Source organism: Hemibagrus wyckioides, linkage group LG05 (genome assembly GCF_019097595.1).
Source record: "Hemibagrus wyckioides isolate EC202008001 linkage group LG05, SWU_Hwy_1.0, whole genome shotgun sequence".
NCBI classification, from domain to species: Eukaryota; Metazoa; Chordata; class Actinopteri; order Siluriformes; family Bagridae; genus Hemibagrus; species Hemibagrus wyckioides.
Window position 1 is genome coordinate 20854380 of NC_080714.1, and position 22669 is coordinate 20877048.

Sequence of the window (22669 nt, forward strand, 5' to 3'; positions counted from 1 at the left end):
GAAGAAAAATAAAACCCATTGCAAACACAAACGAGCCGCGTCTGACCAGTCCGCGCGTGCACCATGCCTTCTCTATTGACCTACTACATGAAGCTTTTCTAAACATATTCTTTGTAAGTATGGTCTTCACTTGATGATTTAGTGTCGTTAGAAAGTTCCTTCATTGCTAAAGATCCCTAAAGATTTGAGACATGCCATTGTCCAGGCAGTGCTGTGACCAAGCCTCTGTATCACATACAGGACAGTCATCAGCTACAGCCATTGTTAAAACTCCTGATTAATCATTGTATTAAAGTTGATTTCATATGGGAAAGGTCCATCCAGGATCCACAATATGTCTCCAAAAGAATGCATAGACTTGATCTTTGTGCAGATTTAATAATATCTATATACTACAGGTGAAAAATGAAAAGAAAAAATATTTTTCAGCATTTGATTGCAAGTAATTGTTGAGTTGGAACCAAACAGACATTTATTTATGCATTAAACCTTGATATTTGGTCAAACTGAGATGCTTGTCTTCTTAAATTGTAAATACGTCCAACAATAAACAACATTTTGGGAAATTCCTTCTCCCTCTAAATAGGAATAAGAATAATTCACAAAATAAATACATTTACAATAGGAATGTAAAATGTGATGAATGCATTTCATACTGAGATTTCTGATTCTGACTATAGAAGAATCATTAGGAACATTATTTCATGGGTGTTTACATAATTTTGAGTAATAACTTATACCACCTACAACTTCTGGGCCCCTGAGCAAGGCCCTTAACCCCCAATTGATCAGATGTATAAAAATGTAAAAATGGATAAGGGCGTCTGTTAAATGCTAGAAATGTAAATGTTCTCAGTTTTTCAGTGATCTATGATGTGACATGATGGTGAAGTAGGCGGAACTCTAGCCTTTTTTGTTCAAAGTAGTTTAATAAATAATAATTATATTTTTATTACTACGATGTACGAGAAGACATAAGACCAAAGTTGCTGACTATCTGTATGTTTTGCTATAATGTTTTGTGTAATCAGTGTGTATGCAGGTCTAACCTAACTGCAGCATAACATAAACCTGCATTATTTTATCTTATTAATTCTGTGATTTTCCTGTCATAGTCCCACACTTTATCTAAACAGACTAATTAATAAGCTTGTCTGCTATGTAGAAATGTTCTACTGATACTAAACCCATTTATCAGAATGATAAATTTAGTGCAGTGTTGAAGTACACACTTGTACAGTTTCAGGTCAGTCTGATTTAACCTCCATGCACTGGCAAGGCAGTGCTGGTTCAAGTGGTTAAGGCTCTGATTGTTGATTTGAAGATTAGGGTCAGCATCACCAAGCTCCACTGTTGGACAGTTGAACAAGGCCCTTAACCCTCTCTGCTCTAGGGGCACTGCATCATGGCTTCCCCTGTGCTCTGACCCCAACTTCCTCAGCCAGGATATGCAAAGATAACAATTCCACTGTGCTGTGATGTATGTGTGGCAATAATAAAGGCTTCATGCCCTCAAGTTAAACGTTACTTCATATGTGTTGATAGGAATTGATGTTTAGTAACTAAAGCCACTGAACATTGTATTTCCTGGATCTTGTGATTTTCTGCAGATGGTGATGATGATGATGATGGAGGAGGGTATGATCAAAGATGTGTTCAAAAGCTACAACAGATATCCTGTTCCTGTGTCTGCTTCCATCACTACTGAGAACAGCGTCTGCTCTGACACCAAGACTCAGAACTTCACCATAAGCACTGGTAAGCTTGGTGTATTATTCCCTGCATTTAAAAAAAAATCAATAGCCCCAAATGAGACACAAAATTCATGATTGATGTAAATTATGTTTTTTTTTTTTCTTTGACCTGTATCAAACCTAAAGACAATATAGTAACCAAGCAAATTACAAAATGAGTGCATGTCAGTGTAGAAAAGACACCATGATATTGATATTCAGTAGGTAATTATATAATGCCACATACTTGCTGTAGTGAACGATGTACGATAAATGAGGCCCAGTGTTTATACTTTACCTATCATGGTGCATTGGCATTGTGTGGGAGAGAAAGATACATACAGAAATATAGCATCTCTCTCTCTCTCTCTCTCTCTCTCTCTCTGTCTCTCAAAGTCATTTGTCATTCCTGAATTCATCCATTTGTCTCTTTTCAGACTGGAGTCAGTGTGATGTTGACCGAGGCGTTAGATTGCGCTTTAGTCAACACTGGACTCTTCGATGTAATGAAAATACTCTGGAAAAGTTTGCGTGTCTGGGACCCTCTATCAACACACATGGAGAGTAAGGCATTGGCACATGCATCCCCAAAACCCACAACACATGTGTAGAGTGTATGACCATGACACTTTCACATACATTTTAAACTAAATAACCTGAATTTACAATAAATTCTATTTACATATAAATACAAAAGATCAGAGCTCAAGTACAAATAAATGACAATGATTTTGAACCCACATTTCCTTTTCTTACTGCAGGTTGCTGACTAGCCACGCCCCCTCTGGGGTACGTCGATCGGTCATCCGAGATGTCAGGGGGTGTCAGTACCTTGAGGTATTTATGGCTATCCAATCAGAAATCGCTTAGTGAATAGTGTATGACGTTTTTTCTTTAATGCTTGGCTGAATCGTCACTGCACAGGTATGGGGCTGCAATGGACTGGAACAAAGCTTAGACCTCACAGCCCTGAACAAACATGGAAAAGTCTATGAAGATGGTACAGTGGCCTTCCTTTGCACAGCTTTTTCTGTTTTATTGTTTTTGCTGTATTAATTTGCGGTATTGATCGAACATTGTGGTTTAATATGTATGTATTTGTGTATTTAGCACAGTTTGCATGCCTGGCTTGGTCTCCATGTGAAGAAAGGGTACTTTACATAGCAGAGAAGAAGACAGCGGGGCCATCAGCCAGTAACAGTGGAAGTTTGACTGTGCTTGAAGAAGAGGTAAGTTCAATATTATTTAATTTAATATATAAAAAAATTAAAAAACCATAGTCGTCACTGACATATTTTAATATAGTACTGGTTACAATTCTTTGAGAGTTTGTTGCTAGGATCAGCTGTACTTTATTTATAGAGCTCCTTTTGTTTGTGTGTGTATATGTGTGTGTGTGTATGTGTGTGTTTCAGGATAAGAATGTGTATGTGGAAGACTGGGGTGAGGGTCTGGTTGGTAAAAGTGCCCCAGTGTTGTGTGTAGCAAATCTAACTAAAGGAGATGTGACAGTGTGTCCTGGGGTCCCACCTCATGTGTCACCTGGTCAGGTGAGCCACTATTACTAGTTTGTTTAAATTGTTGGTATTACAATAATTAATCTAAACATTAAAATCAGGAATTCTCTGACAATGACCTGCACAGGTGTCAATTATGCCAAGTTGACATACATTCAGGTCCAGGTCCAGGTCAGGCCATGGGAGATGACCATGTGAATTTTCTTTCATGTGTATGGAGATGAGGAGAAGCAGCCTGACACACTGAACAGTCACAGCAAAGAGAGAAATGTGACATTAAGCAGACTTGGAATAAATCTTTAATTGTTTGCATTTTGGATTTATTTTTTTTCCAAAAAGTCTTGCACTGTCATTACGTTATGTTACTGGCAGTGGAGCCGGACTGAGTAACAGTGAGATAAGCCCTCTCTTCTCCCTATCCAACCGTAGTACTCACTCTCAACTTGCATTCAAAACTCAGAATGTGATAATTTGTTTTTGCTATCACACAGGCCTTGTGGACAGGAGATGGCAAGGAAGTGATCTTCGTGGGCTGGTGGCATGAACCCTTTCGACTGGGCCTGAAGTTCTGTTCCAATCGGAGGTGAGGGGTCAGCGATATCTTGCTTACAACAGCTATGTTATTTCTGTAAGTTTATGAGACTTTTCTTGTTTTAGATCAGCTGTCTTCTCCATTGATTTGAAGGATAATTGTGGTAAGACTGGCTCAATGTGATTGACTACAGCATGGACTATAAATATATGTATGTGTATAGAAATAATTCATTCATGATTTATAATGCATACTTCATATTTGGTCTCTCTGTGTGACTCTGACCCACATTAGAGCTCCTGTCAAGTGATTCCGGTTCAGTGATGAGTCCTCGGCTGAGTCCAGACTCTCTCTGGCTGGTATATCTGCAGGGACAAGTGTTTGGCCCACATCAACAATGTCTCCGCATGATGCTGGTAAAGAAGTTTACACACTGTTCATGGGCCTTGTATCCAGTGTTACCAGATTGGGCGTGTTTCCACCCAGTTGGGCTTCTTTTGGTCACGTCTCACTGGGAAAAAATGCATTGGGCGGGTTGATAAAATCTGGGCTCGTTTTTGATGCAACTGGCGGGTTTTTATTTTTGACTATAAACATGATATTTTATTCATTTTCTATTCAAACGAACTTTACAATAATGTGAAATATGCAATGTTGATGTTTTAATTATATGGTTCGGTTGAGCCAATTAGGTTCAGGAGAATTCTGTCCAATCAGACTTCAGTCTTGATTAGCGGGTTTGTGTAATCGTTCTACTCAATATCAATACCAATATCACAAAGTTATTAACTGTTATAACTGTTTGTTATTGTGTTAGTTATAACAGTATGCATTCTGGGCTATTTTTTTTTTAAATGGCTGGGTTTTAAGCTGCGGTTGAGCTGGAAATCTTCAGTCCAATCTGGCAACCCTGCTTGTATCTGGACCACATCCTGATAAAACTTTACCAACATACACACTTGTAGCCAGTTAAACAGATTACTATTTTCATGAGTAAAAGGAAAATTTAACTAAGTACATTTGACACCCAGATGATCCATTTGACATATACCTGGAATACTGCACAGTTGCATAAACTCCAATATTAACTTCCCCCCTGTCACAGTAATCTCTTGTATTGTTTTGCCCACAATAGTCTTTACTGTCAATGTGAAATAAAATCTAATAATATTTGTTTGCTTAAGTCAAATAAGAGAAGTATAATGAACATCAGTTAACGTTACTTATTATGTACTCTGCTGAAAAAGCGATTTTAACCAAAATGTGTCTGCAAAAAAAATGAGAAAGATGTATTAAACATTGCAGTCAAGCCAACTGGAGCATAAATTTATATAGAAGGTATTATGGTAATCCCCAGGCATTTTATTTAAAAAGTAGACACTATGTACAGTTCCCTAAATGTTGAACAGAAAATCTTGTACCTAGGAATAGGAAGAAAAAAAGTAATCAAACTTTTCTGTTTTCTAAAAGTAATCAAACTTTTCTTCTATCCTGGATGTACTTTTTTTAGTGTCTTCAACTAAACTAAAACACAACATCTTTCAATTTATAGTTACTTAAAAGCTGATAAAACATATCAGTATTTGCAATATCTGAGAAAATGTATTGTAATGTATTTATTGTCAGAAATTATAGTGTATCATCATTGCCTAGTAATGTACATAAACATGTAAATAGCCAGATGTAAAGAGTTTCTTGCGTATTCAAACAGACAGGTTTTAAGAAAGAAATGGAAGATGGCAGAAGATTGCAGCTTGATGCACAAAATGGTATATGAATACAAATTCAGTTCATATCTCTCTCTCTCTGTCTCTCTCTCTCTCTCTCTCTTGCAGTATGACATAAAGAACAGAACTACCTCAGTATTGGTGGATGTAGTGAGAAGAGCAGAGAAAGGTACATACACACACAGAAATACACCGACCAGGTATAACATTATGACCACCTACCTAATATTATGTTGGTCCCCCTATCGCTGCCAAAACAGCCCTGACCCGTCATGCACTGTGACACCTTTCTAGTAGAAACAGCATTAACTTCTTCAGCAATTTGAGCAACAGTAGCTCGTCTGTTGGATCGGGTCACACGGACCAGCCTTCACTCCCCACGTGCATCAGTGAGCCTCGGCCACCCATGACCCTGCCACCGGTTCACCACTGTTCCTTCCTTGGACCACTTTTGATAGATACTGACCACTGCAGACCAGGAACACCTCACAAGAGCTGCAGTTTTGGAGATGCTCTGATCCAGTGGTCTAGCCATCACAATTTGGTCCTTCGTCAAACTCACTCAAATCCTTATGCTCGCCCATTTTTCCTGCTTCTAACACATCAACTTTGAGGACAAAATGTTCAGTTGCTGCTTAATATATCCCACCCACTAACAGGTGCCATGATGAGGAGATCATCAGTGTTATTCACTTCACTTTGTCAGTGCTCATAATGTTATGCCTGTTTGGTCTATATCTCCCTCTTTTATGTATCTCACTCTTTTATATATAGCTCACTCTTTTCTTGTAGCTTTCACTTTATTCATTCGTTTTATTTTAATATTGTGAGTTAGTGATAGGATACCATATACCATATATGTGATATAACCGTATGTGATCTGAATATGATGTGACACCTGAATGTGTACGTGTGCACAGGTCAGTTTATGGGTCTGTATGAACCTCTTGCTCCTCATTGCTGGTCTTCAGACAGTGAGAGAATCTTCTTCAGCAGTGCCTGTGAAAACAGCAAGGTACTGAGAAATGGAGGGTGATTGGAACCCAAATACATTTAAGGGGAATGTACTGGAAACAGTTCAGATTTTGTGCGTATTCTCAAGCTGAATATTGTCAAATTGAGGCGTGTTTTTTGCTCTACTAGATGCTGTTCTATGTGGAGAGACGAACTGGGAGAGTAACTACCGTGCAGGACGCTGAGTGTATGTATGTGTGTTTATTGTTGCTGCGTGTGTACTCCAGTTATTGACGGTGTGTTTTTATTTAGTTTGTGGTTCGGTGTTATGTTTGTGTGTCCTCAGGGAAAGACTTTGGGAGCGTTAAGCTGCTGGCAGTAATGAAAGACCTGATGGTGATGTCCTGCTCTTCTCCAAATCATCCTCCCAGTCTGGTACACTCATTCACACACACACACACACACACACACACGCCCACACACACACATGCCCACACCTGTATAACATGTTATAATAACTTATATGTAGTGTATTAATATAGACAAGAATTTCTTTGAACAACAGATGAATAGAAAACAACCTCTTTATCAATACACAAAACATCATTCTACATTTGCTTTATCATTGAGCATTTTAAGGCTCAGGCATGGAGGAGTTGGAGTTGAAGCTATAATGAATTGAGGTAATTTATGAGTTGCTCAGGTGCTCCTAGTTACACAACTCCAGTCTTCTGTTAATGTCTGTAGAAAGGACATTATTTTGTAATCACACTGTCCGGTGTCACCCAAATGAGGATGAGGTTCCCTTTTTGAGTCTGGTTCCTCTCAAGGTTTCTTCCAATTGCCTCAGATTTAATCAATCATTAGGGATAAATACAAATAAATTTATTATATAAATCTAATATAAATTTGGAACATTTTGTACTATATTTCTTATGTTCTGTAAAGCTGCTTTGAGACAATGTCCTTTGTTAAAAGCACTATGAATGTGTATTTTGTATTAAAAGTGTCTCGTGGGTCTGATTGCACATGGATACACACCACTAAACATTATGATAAGTGTTGCCATAATTCCTTTTACTGTATTGCTCTCGTGTAATACTACTAAACACCAGCTGTGGTAAAATTTTATTTATATATTTATTTTTTTCCCAAAAGAATTATATTATATCGTATATTTTGTTTATTTGTCTCATTAGCTGGCCTTAGACATCCCAGAGTCTTTCATAGAACCTTCATAGAAGCTAGACTAGCCGAAGACATCTGTTATCATTAAGTTTTCGGCAAATATGTCTCCATTCTTTCTTTTGATGCAGAGGTCATAAAATTGAGATTGCATGTGTACAATCTGTATAATATTTAAGTGTGTGTGTGTGTGTGTGTACATGTATAGAAAGTAGGGTTTGTACCTGATGGAAAGCATGCACAGAATGTACAGTGGTCTCACGTGGGCGGAGCTAATACATACGAGAGGTTTGATTGGGAGTCGATGATCATCACTCCTACACCGGAAGAGGAAAACCATCAGTTCTGTGAGTAGCATGTCTCTATGTGAAATAAACCTGCTTAATAAGAACATGCTATCATTATTCTTTCTCTCTCTTGCTCTCTCTCTGTCTCTCATTAGCTGGCATTAGTTTTGGTGCCATACTGTTGAAACCAGCAAGCTCTTTCAGGGCTGTGAAGTTTCCTCTGGTCGTCTTCATACACGGTGCATACACACACATTTTCCATAGTCTGTTTATTTCCCAGTAGCAACAGTAGAACCATTCCCTTCAGTGCGTTCACGGTGTTTGTGTATGCAGGAGGGCCTCATTCTCATTACGCTGCTGAATGGAACGTCACTGCTGCAGCTTTGACTAAACTGGGTTTTGCTGTGCTCATGGGTAAGTCTTACATTTATGTGTATATATATTTATATATAATGGATGTGACTTAACCTTAAATGAATCACTGGATGTGTGATTAGTTAATTATCGAGGTTCTACTGGCTTTGGTCAAGATGGTGTTGATTCTCTGCTTGGAAACATCGGCAGTCAGGATGTCAAAGACGTGCAGGTTTGTGCAGACTCACATTTGCACCATAAAATAGTCAAATTGCATTCTTCTGCAAAATAATCTTTTCACTGTATCCTAAGCTACCAATGATTTATTTTTCTATGGATGTCATTTTTTTTCTCTCTCCCTTTTTCTCTCCTCTCCCATCCCATCTATTCCTCTTTCCCAGAGGGCCGTGCTGCATGTCCTGCAAAGTAACAAGACTCTTGACCCTGATAGGGTGGTTGTGATGGGCGGGTCTCACGGTGGATTCCTGACCTGTCATCTGATTGGTCAGTATCCTGAGTTCTACAGAGCATGTGCAGCACGGAACCCTGTCATCAATGCAGCCACATTGCTTGGGACCAGTGACATCATTGACTGGTAAACATTTTAGTAACAATTTAGTCGCTGTGGAAAAATGGGACCGCAGGAGCTGGATGTTTTAATGCAGAGACATAATGGCAACTACAGGGATAATTTAGGAAGTGTGACAGCAAAGGTATAACCGGTATACTTCTTATGTATCGTGTATTGTTTTTGTAAGGGGTTAGGTGTTTTCCTGAAATTGTCAGAATGGGGAAAATCTTATTTAACACACGTATATACACCAATTGTGCATAACATTATGACCACCAAATATTGTGTTAGCCCCCCTTTTGCTGCAAAAACAGCCCTGATCCATAATGCACTGTGTCCTCTGACACCTTTCTATCAGAACCAGTGTTCATGCTTCAGCAATTTGAGCAACAGTAGCTCGTCTGTTAGATCAGACCACACGGGCCAGCCTTCACTCCCCACGTGCACCACTGAGCCTTGGCTGCCCATGACCCTGTCACTGGTTCACTACTGTTCCTTCCATGGACCACTTTTGATAGATACTGACCACTGCAGACCGGGAACACCCCACAATAGCTGCAGTTCAAATCTTTATGCTTGTCCATTTTTCCTGCTTCTAACACACAAACTTTGAGGACAAAATGTTCAGTTGCTGCCTAATATATCCCACCCACTAACAGGTGCCATGATGAGTAGATTATCAGTGTTATTCACTTCATCTGTCACTGGTCATAATGTTAAGGCTGATCAGTGTAAATACTGTTTATAGATGCAGTGTTGATCAGTGTATATACTGTATATAGATGCAGTGTTGATCAGTGTATATACTGTATATAGATGCAGTGTTGATCAGTGTATATACTGTATATAGATGCAGTGTTGATCAGTGTATATACTGTATATAGATGCAGTGTTGATCAGTGTATATACTGTATATAGATGCAGTGTTGATCAGTGTATATACTGTATATAGATGTAGTGTTGATCAGTGTATATACTGTATATAGATGTAGTGTTGATCAGTGTATATACTGTATATAGATGTAGTGTTGATCAGTGTATTTACTGTATATAGATGTAGTGTTGATCAGTGTATATACTGTATATAGATGCAGTGTTGATCAGTGTATATACTGTATATAGATGCAGTGTTGATCAGTGTATATACTGTATATAGATGCAGTGTTGATCAGTGTATATACTGTATATAGATGCAGTGTTGATCAGTGTATATACTGTATATAGATGCAGTGTTGATCAGTGTATATACTGTTTATAGATGCAGTGTTGATCAGTGTATATACTGTATATAGATGTAGTGTTGATCAGTGTATATACTGTATATAGATGTAGTGTTGATCAGTGTATATACTGTATATAGATGCAGTGTTGATCAGTGTATATACTGTATATAGATGTAGTGTTGATCAGTGTATATACTGTATATAGATGTAGTGTTGATCAGTGTATATACTGTATATAGATGCAGTGTTGATCAGTGTATATACTGTATATAGATGCAGTGTTGATCAGTGTATATACTGTATATAGATGCAGTGTTGATCAGTGTATATACTGTATATAGATGCAGTGTTGATCAGTGTATATACTGTATATAGATGCAGTGTTGATCAGTGTATATACTGTATATAGATGCAGTGTTGATCAGTGTATATACTGTATATAGATGCAGTGTTGATCAGTGTATATACTGTATATAGATGCAGTGTTGATCAGTGTATATACTGTATATAGATGCAGTGTTGATCAGTGTATATACTGTATATAGATGCAGTGTTGATCAGTGTATATACTGTATATAGATGCAGTGTTGATCAGTGTATATACTGTATATAGATGCAGTGTTGATCAGTGTATATACTGTATATAGATGCAGTGTTGATCAGTGTATATACTGTATATAGATGCAGTGTTGATCAGTGTATATACTGTATATAGATGCAGTGTTGATCAGTGTATATACTGTATATAGATGCAGTGTTGATCAGTGTATATACTGTATATAGATGTAGTGTTGATCAGTGTATATACTGTATATAGATGCAGTGTTGATCAGTGTATATACTGTATATAGATGCAGTGTTGATCAGTGTATATACTGTATATAGATGTAGTGTTGATCAGTGTATATACTGTATATAGATGCAGTGTTGATCAGTGTATATACTGTATATAGATGCAGTGTTGATCAGTGTATATACTGTATATAGATGCAGTGTTGATCAGTGTATATACTGTATATAGATGCAGTGTTGATCAGTGTATATACTGTATATAGATGCAGTGTTGATCAGTGTATTTACTGTATATAGATGCAGTGTTGATCAGTGTATATACTGTATATAGATGCAGTGTTGATCAGTGTATATACTGTATATAGATGCAGTGTTGATCAGTGTATATACTGTATATAGATGCAGTGTTGATCAGTGTATATACTGTATATAGATGCAGTGTTGATCAGTGTATATACTGTATATAGATGCAGTGTTGATCAGTGTATATACTGTATATAGATGCAGTGTTGATCAGTGTATATACTGTATATAGATGCAGTGTTGATCAGTGTATATACTGTATATAGATGCAGTGTTGCTACACACATGAGATGATATAAATACTGTAGTTGTAGTAAATAAGCTGCTGTGTGTTCTGTTGCACACTACAGGAGATATTCCTCTGTTGGTCTGGAATACAGCTTTAACCAGCTGCCCACTCCACAAGCCTTAACCACCATGCTGGAGAAATCACCTATAGTGCATGCAGCGCAGGTACACACACACACACTTTACTAAATGTTTTTACTACCACATTCCTGAAAGCATCCTTTGCAGCTTGCATATTTATTAACGCACCCATGTATTTGTATGTATGTGTGTGTGTGTGTGTGTGTGTGTCTGGAGTAGATCCGCACTCCAGTTTTGCTTATGTTGGGTGGCAAGGATAAGAGAGTTCCACCTTATCAAGGACTAGAGCTTTACAAAGCCCTCAAGAGTAGGGACTCACCTGTCAGGTATGCATGTGCACACACACACACACACACACACACACACACACACACATAATAAATATGTTTGTTTCTCTCTCTCTCTCTCTCTCTCTCTCTCTCTGTGTCTCTCAGGCTGTTGTGGTATGATGGTGATGGTCATTCCCTGTCTAAAGTGGGTACTCAGTCAGACTGTTTCCTCAATGTTGCACTCTGGTTCAGTCAGCATTTAGACATGAACTGAGCTGCTAAATTTATACTTGGACAAAAAAAACTATACAGAGCAAAAATAATGGCTACATGTTTACACATTCATTAAGAATTCAGGGCTGCATCTCAAGCCACAATTTTACACCCTGAACAGGATGCCTAAGCTTGTCCGTAGTGTTTTGTGCCTACACTTGGGATCTAATGGCATATTTTCACATATCTGAACTGATGTATAACAAATCTTTTGCCAAATTTGACTCCACCCCACTGACCCATTGTTGTTAATTACTGTTAAAAGTTTGTTATGGTCACTCCCAGCAGATTAGGATCTTTATATTCTCTGACCCTTAAAATTGATTGGGTGTATAGCTATAATTTACAGTATATGGAAAATTATAAGTGTTCCATTTCTCCAGTTGTTAGTTACTACCAATGCAGACCACAAGGGGGCAGACCCGATCTTCGTTTTACAGCCAGATGCAGTTTGCAAGAACAGAAAATGGCAGAAATGCTCAGGCTGCTGTTTGAGATTAATATTAGACTAGTTTGATCTCTAAAATTCATCTTTACAATTAAATTAATGAGATTTTAGCATGATTTTTCATTATTGAGGCAGAAAATACATGATACATGTACTGATCATGATCAGTGCAGAATAGGTGTGAAACTTTGTAATAGTGCCCCTGATGAAAACTAAGACCGAACATGTCTGTGAACGAACAGTCTTTTCACACACAGATAGATAGATAGATAGATAGATAGATAGATAGATAGATAGATAGATAGATAGATAGATAGATAGATAGATAGATAGATAAATAAACACGTGTTATAGAATAGTTCAACAGTGTCTGTCTTGTTAGACTCATATAGTATACAATGCCTAATGTCTTAGCCAGAGCACATTAAAGAAAGAGAGTAGTGCATTTAGGAAATGATCTGCAGTTCCATTTCTATTCCAAAAAAAGAATTGAAAAAAATGGGAAATGATTCCGTTTGAGTTATGGAAATATACAAAGTATATTGGGAAAATTTAAGGGAAAAAAAATGTTCATTTTATCAACTAAAATTTGTCCATTGTTGCTTTAGAATAAAATAAATCTATACGAACTAACTACAGACTAATAACTAAAACTGTTGCAAAAAGACTTTTAGAATTCGACAATACTGACTTAATAAATGATGGCAGAATGTGCTTTAAAAGCAGTTTATATACTCGCTAATAACAACATAACCATCTTTCAAAGGAACCACCTCAGCGATCTGTTCCAGAAAGGCTGCTGAAACAACCAAAAAAACAAGAGAAAAGAAAAATAAATAAATAAATAATTTCAATTCCCGAGCTTAGCCAATTCTTGTGCCTGCTGATTTATCAGTTCCCAGAAAACCGTTTACATTTAGTTAAATTAACTCCAGATAGGCCTGAGTCAGGATTGTGGGCATTTGAAAACTTGGAACTTGAAAAGCCCTCATAAGTCAGGCTCTGAGAGTGTGATCAGATCAGTGAGGTGGGCTGTGAGATTATAGAGTATCAGTATGTGTTTCAAAGAATAGAGTTTCCCTTTCAGGCAGCATAATTACAGTATAATGTGGGTGTTATGTTATCAATTCCCCCAAATATTTCCCTCTTTCCCATGACTATCTTTTTAGATGGAGTACCACATTTTTCTTGATTGTGTTGAAAGATTTAGATTTTTTATTTTTTCCAGCCAAGCAACATGTCTGGTTGAATTTGAACAAATTTAAGCTAACCACAGCTGCCATGATGGTATGCTATGAGGAATGTTGTGTCGTAACTATCTGAGTCTAGGCAGCAGATTATTCTTTCTAGAAACCTATTAGTAGTTGTATTATCAGGAAGAAAAAAAGTGTTCGTTTCACAGGCTCCCACATGCCTGAGCTTTAATACAGAGCTCTATATTTGAACTAAATGACTTTGTATAATGTTTATTTGGTTCTTTACTGTACATTTCCCTGTGGCGTTAGTAGTGTTTGTTAGTAGCCTCATCTCAGCTTGGCCAAGGTTGCCAGGTCTCTGAAAAAAAAAAAAAAAAATCTCTAGCTCACCTACTTCTCAAAAACTGTACAATAAAAGCCATCTTTTTCCCTTTCCTCAGTCTTTACTTGGAAAAGAAGTTTGGTGTGGTGCACATGCATTTCCAATTTGTAATATCTTCATTATGCCTTTTAATCATCGCCTGGTGTGGTTATTATCCACTCTATAAAACATAAGTGGTTCCTAATTCATCACAGATAAGCTTGGGATCAATGTCCTTCTGTGTCTTTCAGTAATCAAGTAAGTAAACCTAGTGTTTACTGATTTTTATCTGTCATTTTTAAATATTAATCCTGGCTGCTACCGAATCTATAAATCTGTAGCACAGGCTTATGTGTATACTCTTAAAGCGACATGTCTTATCAGGAAGATCCACTAGATGTAGTTGTGTTGGGTGTCAGACGAGTGATCGAGATCAAGTGTGTTTAGAGGATCTGATATATTTTCCTCCTGTATTAAACAACAGTCTAATAGACAACAGTGTGAAAAAGCAAGCGAATGCAAATAATCTGGATGGAATGATGTCAAACTATATATACTAAAGTTTTATGACATCCCTAATGATAGATGTATTCTACACTTCCCCTGTCCCTTAGTCTATACAGAAAAGTATTAGATCCAGTTATTTTTGCTTGGCAGCTGAACACTGCTTTTATATTAGCCCAAATAATGCCACCTACAGACGTCTTTTTCCCCATCGTGCCCCCATTCTAACTAGCCCAACATTGGCAGTTCAATGCTTTTAAGACACTGGGTTACTAATCTATCAAATACACCTTATTATTATATTCATTTTGTGTGTTTTTGTATGCTATATTTTATCCTCTGTATCCACTCTGCTGATTATGTGATTATAGATAGAATTATTAAATAATCCAAGAAAATGTTGAATAATAGAATTATTCAATAATTAAATCATTTTAATTAATTATTAAATCATTTTAATTAATTATTAAATCATTTTAAATATGAAAAAATAATAATTATATTAAGTATTTTATTTTTTGTCTTTTTGTCTTCCAGATTCTTAGCTTGTCCTTAAATATAGCTGTATATAAGTATTTTCTCCCCAATATATTACAATTTTTGCTTTTGTGTTTGATTTAATGTACCTTGTTCAATTTCCATCAGTTAGAAAATAAAACTGAATATTATAGTAGTGACCCCACATTCCCAAAGTATATATAATATACAGTCTGTTCAACAGCCACAGACTTGCAGTGGTTTTACTGTAAATAACTGTTATTATAACTACTGCCAGATGACCTCTCTGTCTCTGGCTCCTGACTGACATTTTTTCAATGTAGTTAATATTATACCTCTCATTCCGAAGCTTGTGCATTTGAAGTGAAAGACTTAAAGTTGTCTCTGCTTTTCATTAGAGAAACCGTTAAACTGTATGAAATTGTGGCAGAAATGACCATTGCCTCATGGCTCCAGGGTCCAGGTTTGGTTCTTGGGTTACCATTTGTGCTCATATTCTCCCTGCATCTGTGTACGCTTCCTCTGTGTTCTCCGGTTTCCTACCACCTCCCAAAAAATATGCTGGTGCTATGCTAAATCACCCACATGTGCATCTGTGAATGCTGTAAACTGTCGTCTCTTCCACAGTGTGTTTTTTTGCGTCTCAGCCAGAGCTCCTGAGATGGATAAAGTGGTTATTGAAGATGAATGAATATTTAAATCGGGAATATTGGTTCATTTTTATGCTAGACACAAAGAGACATTGTGTTTCCAGCTCACACACACACACACAAGGCACGAAAGCAGTGCTCATTAATAACCACAGTTTCTTCAGCTAGTGGAATGATTAGACAGAAGTACATAAGTGCCTGGCTTCCAAATTCTTTCTGACAAATATATCGGAGCATGAATTTTGCTTGTAGTGCCACGGTAAAAAACATCTGTATGATAAGAGTTTTTTTTTTTTCTAGAGGGCTCATAGCATGTGGTTTCTGTTAGTGCCGTGCTTCGCATAACGCTGATGTTTCTGGTCAGCAGAGGATGATGCTTTCTGGCATGAATGCATCACTGCTAGTAAGTCAACACAACGTTATGGATGAATAGCTGCATGGTGTCAGTACATGGAGAACTATTTATAATAAGGATGACAAACTTGGCGCTTTTGCTCTTGTGTATTGTTTGCTGCCAGTGTGAGATGAGACTGTATTCTTAAGAAAAGATGGATGTTTCTAATGTCATAGACAGTCATGGAGCAGAAGTGTAGGAGATTCAGAGAGATATATATATATATATAGTCATGGTATACATCTTATAAATCTGATTACAGACAGGTTCTTGTGTCTGCAGCTCAGTGTGTTTCCCTGGGTGGATTCATATTGTTTATCAGTGTGTTTATTCATTCTAGTCATGAAATTTGTGTATCAGGATTTGTGTATGCTAGAAGTTTGCTTTAAGCTCACCACCAGGGAACAGAGTGGGTGGATGTGGCGGGTGTGTGTATCGGACAGAAGATAATTTCAGAAGCAAACATCTAGGTCTCTTTGGTGTTAAAATGACACCCAAATGACACCATTTTGCTCGCCTTCATATGGCATCAGGACACAAAGTATTTCTGTCAGGGACTAAAGAATTCCTGAACTATCCTGATCAAAAACTACTGAAAAGTTTCTGAAATGTGTGACCTGGTCAGTGTGACCAATAACAGGACAGATGTAAACTTTGGCGCAGATGTATTTTAGTACATTTTGGTAAAAGACAGTGAATGTGAAGTAGGTTGAGATTGATGCTGTTGTCTTCATTACTTTGCTTCTAATAATAATTTTCAATAACATTGAAGAGTTTCAATTGAATTTTACTCAGTTGTAGAATTGAGTCAAAATATCACAGCAATTTTTAGTTACCGAAAATCACATCAACTTAAATACACACTTGAATCCAACCAAGAAGCTTTAAAGTTTACATAATTACACAGCTAAGGAGAGAAAGATACAGAATCATAACAGGCATGTCTCAACTAATTCCCCTGTAATAGCCTTTAAGATGGAGGAAAAAAGTTCACTTGGATTTGATTCCTTGAGGAATACATTTTGCCATGTAAAACGTTTTATTTCGTTTTCTTTAACAGACCATATCTAGCGATTCATTACAACAATCTCCACTCTAGTGGTTCACTTTCCTCGACTCTCACTGTTATGTTTCCAAAGCAGAAACTAAAACGGTTCCTATATCTACGACCCAGAATCTTCCTCAGCAGTGCTTCTTCTAGTGGAATTTTTGAAATTCTTCAGCACCTGAAAAAGATCTTTACATGTCTAGGGAGCCCCCCCACCCCACTCCAGATGTGTCCAGATTGCTAATTTTTATTAGACGTCCAACACAGGAACCCATAAATCTGCCTCACCTGCTGGAGAACCTCAGAGCAGACCCTAACACTTCCCCGCTTCCCTTCTAAGCACCAACACATTCTCACTTTCTTCCACTTAGAATTCCACTGGGTATGTGGAAAGAGTAATGGGACGTAATGTTGAGAAATTGCAAAAAAGATGTTGAAAGAATAGAGAGAGGCGGAGGACAGAGCAAAAGAGGTGCTGAGAGAGGAATAATGTAAGGACATATGAACATGGGTAATGAGAGGTGAGGAATGATGGTCTGAGGGAGCAAGAGGTGCAGAAGACAGGGAGGAGCATTATCATTGATGATTTTTGTGTGTGTATATTTGTGTGCATAAGTATTCACACATCTTGGAATTTTCCACATTTTACATTATTACAACCTGGAGCTGAAAAGACCAATTAAGTTATTATTAAAGCTTCTCATGAATCAACACAATGTAGTGCATAAGTATTCACCCCTAGCTGTGAAATCCCTAAGCTAGTTCTGGTGCAACTACCTGACCTCAAAAATCACTTAAATTGCTGAATACAGTTCACTTGTTTGCCATTAAAATGTCACAGGATCTCAATATAAATACACCTGTTCCTGTTCCCTAGTGTTTGTTAGAGAACATAACTAAACACAACATCAGAAGACCAAGCAGCTGGAAAAGTATAAATGAGGACTTGGTTATAAATATGTTTTTCATCAGCAGTGATTGAGAACCTGATCAGGGTTCAGAGCAAGAAGGATGGAGTCAAATGTAGAGAAATCCTAGAAGTGAAACAAAAATCCTGTTCCAGTCTGCAGGAGACTTGAGCCTAGTGTGAAGGTTCACCTTCCAGCAGGACAATGACCCTAAGCACACTGCCTCAGCAACATTGCAGACCTGAAAACGTGCATTTGTTGCAATGGCCCAGTCTATGACTGGATTGGAATTCTGCTGTTCACTGACCACCTCCAACTGAACTTGAAGAAGAAGAATGAGCAGGAAAAAACGATCAGGATCCAGATGTGCAAAATGCCAGTAAAGACTGATCCAAGAAGACAGAAGCTGTAATTGAAGCCAGAGTTTGTTGTGGGGTTGTGCATACTTATGCAATGTTAAATTAAAAGCAAAATCCCAATTACGAAACATTTCAGGGGGTGAATACTTTTGCAAGGCAGAGTTTCCTGATGGAGAAAACACTAGTAAATATATAGTAAAGCACATGCATGGTGGTGTTTTATAATGAATGTGCGGGTTTCCAGAGGACACTAAGTGTAACAGTTTTGGGTAATTAGGAAAGGAAGCAGTTGTTGAAATCTGTTCATTCATCTCCCCTGTTCTGTCACATGCGGGTTGATCCGCAACCCTCAGCTGAAGAGTAAGCATAATGGATGAATCCGTTTAATGCCCTTAGAGGGAACAGCCATTGCTCGGTGTCTGACCCGTGAAAAGAGTCCTAATCTATCATTTCACAACTTTAACTAAAATCCTCACCACTCCTCATGTAATGTCCTCAGCATTCATTTTACCATTGTCCCTTTCTGCTTCTTTTTGTTCTTTAGTGTAATTCAGTTATAATATTAGAGTCAGTTTTACAGAATTACACAGCTCTTCTTTCAAGATTTTGTGAGTTGAAAACCCCTAGGGTGAAACTGGGTGCTGAAATGTAGCGTGCGGGCGTGTGGGTGTATTCCACGAGAAATAACAAACCATGTAATGTTTTCATCGGATGGTTTATAGCCAGAATCATAAACAGAACCCAGTGAGTCGATGAACGAAAGAGATTTGTGAGGTTACACTCTTTCTGCAGTTTGAAAGCACAATGATTGCTGAATAGAGACTGACGTATTTCAGATATATATAGGTTAACAGGATGGGCTTAAAACTTGTCCTATTGCGTTATATATATAAAATGGAAAACTAGCAGAGCCAAAAATCATGCAGCGAAACTGTTTCAGAAAAGTAACGAGTCAGATAACTCTTTGAATAACAGTAAGGAATTCTCATACTATGAAAATACACTGTTTAAACATATAAATCGACGTATTATGTCATACAGGAAGCAGCTGAGCTAAGGAAGAAAGTTAAGAAAATCTATAAATAGCTTGTTGGAGTCCCACAGAATGTGTTCCTGTTGCATAAAGCAGAGTGAGAATTTTCTCAAGCAAAACAAACCAAGGAGGCATTTTATTCATTCATCTTTCTGCAGGATACCATGTACACACCCATTTCACAGAACTTGGGGTCATTTAGTGTGCCCAGTCTACCAGCTGTTATGTTTCTAGGAGATGCGATTAAGCCAGAGAATGAGAAGGAAACCTACACAGATAGTAATCAAGACTGAGGGTCAATTGAAATATTTAATAACTAGAAATGTCATAAAATCTCATTAATACAGGATGGCTTGATGCGTAACACAAAATATATCAAAGATCTATGCTGTTTTTAGTGCATTTCTATGGTGCCTGTAACAACAGACTTTGTGACAAAGAGTGTGCAGATTTACAGAAATCCATTTCTAGTGATATAGGTTTAGTTAGATACAAGCAATAGCGATATCAGACTCTTCTATTATGAGTATCTGAATGTGACAGAAGTACTAGTAAAAGCCCGTTTATTGTTAGTATAGTGAAAGATGCCAAGGATCTGTATCTAATGAGAAACAAATGGGCCATAGCTATTCAGGATTAAGCTCTTAGAAGATTCCATAAATTTTTAAAGCAAAATATGAACGAATGAAATACAAATAATTGTGCAAGCTTCTCATATGGAGCTTAAATAGTATTAAAATGTTGCCCTAAGAAACTTTTCTTCATGGATAAATATTTAGCTATATACAAGTTTGAATTGCACAAACACAAAGAAGAAGCTAAAAAATCTCCAGTCAGCAGATCTATCCCTGAGTGAACTGAAAGAAGAAACTCTACTACAGGTAAGTAGTTAAGATTTTGACATCCTTCATTATCCCTCAGGTAAATGGCAGCTTCCCCCCCCCCCCCAAATCTGTAATTCAGAAAATAATCAAAAGGGTGAATCTACTCATTACTGTCATCATTAACACACTGTTCAGTTTTATTTTCCATCACCACCCCCGAAACAATTATATATGCATCGGTTTTACTTTGCCCACATGTAAAAACATTTAGTCCACTTTTAAAATCCGAACACTTATCCATGAACTTTTCTTTTCCAAACAGACTTAAGCTGTTAAAATAAACGTTAAATAAACACAGTCAGACACGTGCAGCTTTTTCTATGTAATATTTACCACCTGCTGTCTGCACGACGTTAAAACAGTTTTACAGACAGAGATTGAACCGAGTTACAGGCATTCCACAGCAAAGGCTATGTTTAATTTGTATCTTGCTGTGCTCCTGTCCATCATAATTTACAAAGGAGAAGTGCTGAGTATTGAAAAATTGCCAGATGGGATTCAAACTGGGGCAGAAACATGGTGAAAAAAGTGGTTCAAATTGGAAAAATACTGCATTAGATGTGGTTCATCTAATGGTATCAATGGAAATCTGTGCATAAATAAATAAACGTAGAAAACAGGCTTCATGCAGATTGTCACTAGTTTTGGAAGAAAAAGAAAGAGGTTTTCATCTATTTACAAACTCAATACCTTTACAACACACACCTTGTTTGGTGTCTCAGTACTCCAGGGTTGAACCTTAAGATTGGATTACTGCCTATATGGAGTTTCACATGTTCTCCCTGTGGCTGTATGGATTTTCTCGAGTACTCTGGTTTCCTCACACCTCCCAAAATCATGCCAGTAGGTGAGTGAGTGTGTATATACAGCGCCTGAGTCTCCTCCAGTCTTCCCAGGTTGAATTCGGATCCATTTCAACCCTCACCAGGAAAAAATGAAGATGAATACTGAAAAAAGAGTGGATGAACATGGATGGATGAAATCCATTCACTGGTTTCAGATGGTTATTCAGATGAACTGTGCCTCTTAATTGTAAGTGGATACAAGTCTGGGATTTAGTTAAGCAGTTCAGGGTTATAGCAGCTATAACCTTGCTCAAGGCTACAACAGTAGCTCTTTGACTATACGGAGAATTAAACACATGCCTCCAGCTCAGAAATGTGACCACTGCAATCCTGCCATCGTCTTGAAATACCAGTGAGTGAAAGAAAAACACACAATAACTATAATGCCATCAGCAAAGGGAGAGTTTGTATAAGATTTTGGCCAAAATGAATAACGTAATTGGACTGGATTGTCATTGATATCTGAAAACCTCAATAAAGATTGCACATTTTTATGTGCCATTAGATAATCCCTGGAAAACTAAAGTTAAACTTGCCACATTCTTGCCACAGACTTATTGCAGATCATGCAATAGAGGGAGAGAAGCTAGGCCTTTGTATGTGGGGCAAGAAGCTAGCCTCCTCCAGCATTTCGCTGGTGGACTGAGATCATCTGTCTTTAAACCATTGCTGCTGATACATGATATATTTACATAATTTTTTGTAAACTCTTGATACCATTGTATTACTACAGCAGTAATATTGTATTGTATTGTACAGTCCTTAGTTCTGTGTTGTCTCTTGTAGTTCTGTTTATTGTGTAGCACCATGGTCCAGGAGGAATGTTTGTTTCATTTTACTGTATACTGCATTAGTTATATGTTGTTGTTCTTTCGGTTGCTCCCTCTTTGGGGTTGCCACAGCAGATCATTTGGTCCACATGTTTCGATTTGGCACAGGTTTTACGCTGGATGCCCTTGCTGACACAACCCTCCCATTTAATCTGGGCTTGGGACCAGCACTAAGAGTTAACTCTTCAGTGGCCAGGTTAGCGCCCTGCCTGGGAATCGAACCTGGGCTAGGGCAATGAGAGCACAGGATCCTACCTCTGGACCACCAGGAGGCTCTGAATTAGTTATATATGGTTGAAATGACAATAGAAGCTTCTTGACTGGACTCATGACGTGACCATTGTGCCAGAAAATACGAAAAGATCTGCAGTTCTTGAAATTATACAGCCCATCTGGCACCAAGAAACAAGCCACATTTTTCCTGCTCTTGAGCTGTATGTACATGAGTTTATACACTGTGTTGCTGCCACGTGATTGGCTGATTGGAAAACTGAATGAATGAGATAAAGTGGCTTTATTTTCTTTCTTTCTTTATTTTTTTTAATGGCTCCAGTTGGAGAAAAACAATGGATAAAGACCACAGACACTTTTCAGTCTATGAAAAAAAAAGCTTTATGTTTAA

The 22669-nt window shown here is 37.7% G+C and overlaps 1 protein-coding gene across 1 annotated transcript; it reads left to right on the plus strand.

Annotated features, from left to right (window-relative positions):
* On the plus strand, positions 1 to 14167 carry zgc:136971 (S9 family peptidase). The gene is made up of 22 exons (XM_058390634.1): positions 1 to 113; positions 1611 to 1758; positions 2171 to 2297; positions 2495 to 2570; positions 2658 to 2733; positions 2844 to 2962; positions 3149 to 3283; positions 3742 to 3833; positions 3908 to 3945; positions 4077 to 4198; positions 5618 to 5678; positions 6430 to 6524; positions 6653 to 6710; positions 6810 to 6898; positions 7857 to 7995; positions 8091 to 8174; positions 8269 to 8349; positions 8433 to 8521; positions 8691 to 8884; positions 11529 to 11631; positions 11767 to 11873; positions 11982 to 14167. Exons 2-22 carry the CDS (start codon positions 1611 to 1613, stop codon positions 12088 to 12090), a joined length of 2142 nt encoding a protein of 713 aa, XP_058246617.1. The 5' UTR covers positions 1 to 113; the 3' UTR covers positions 12091 to 14167.
* Positions 14168 to 22669: the final 8502 nt, after the last annotated feature.

Bases quoted from the DNA above. Each gene is read 5' to 3' on its own strand.
- zgc:136971 (XM_058390634.1), top strand. From the start codon at position 1,611: ATGGTGATGATGATGATGATGGAGGAGGGTATGATCAAAGATGTGTTC. The intron at 3,834-3,907 runs GTGAGGGGTCAG...TTCTTGTTTTAG, and splicing joins AAGTTCTGTTCCAATCGGAG to ATCAGCTGTCTTCTCCATTG. The intron at 11,874-11,981 runs GTATGCATGTGC...TGTGTCTCTCAG, and splicing joins AGTAGGGACTCACCTGTCAG to GCTGTTGTGGTATGATGGTG.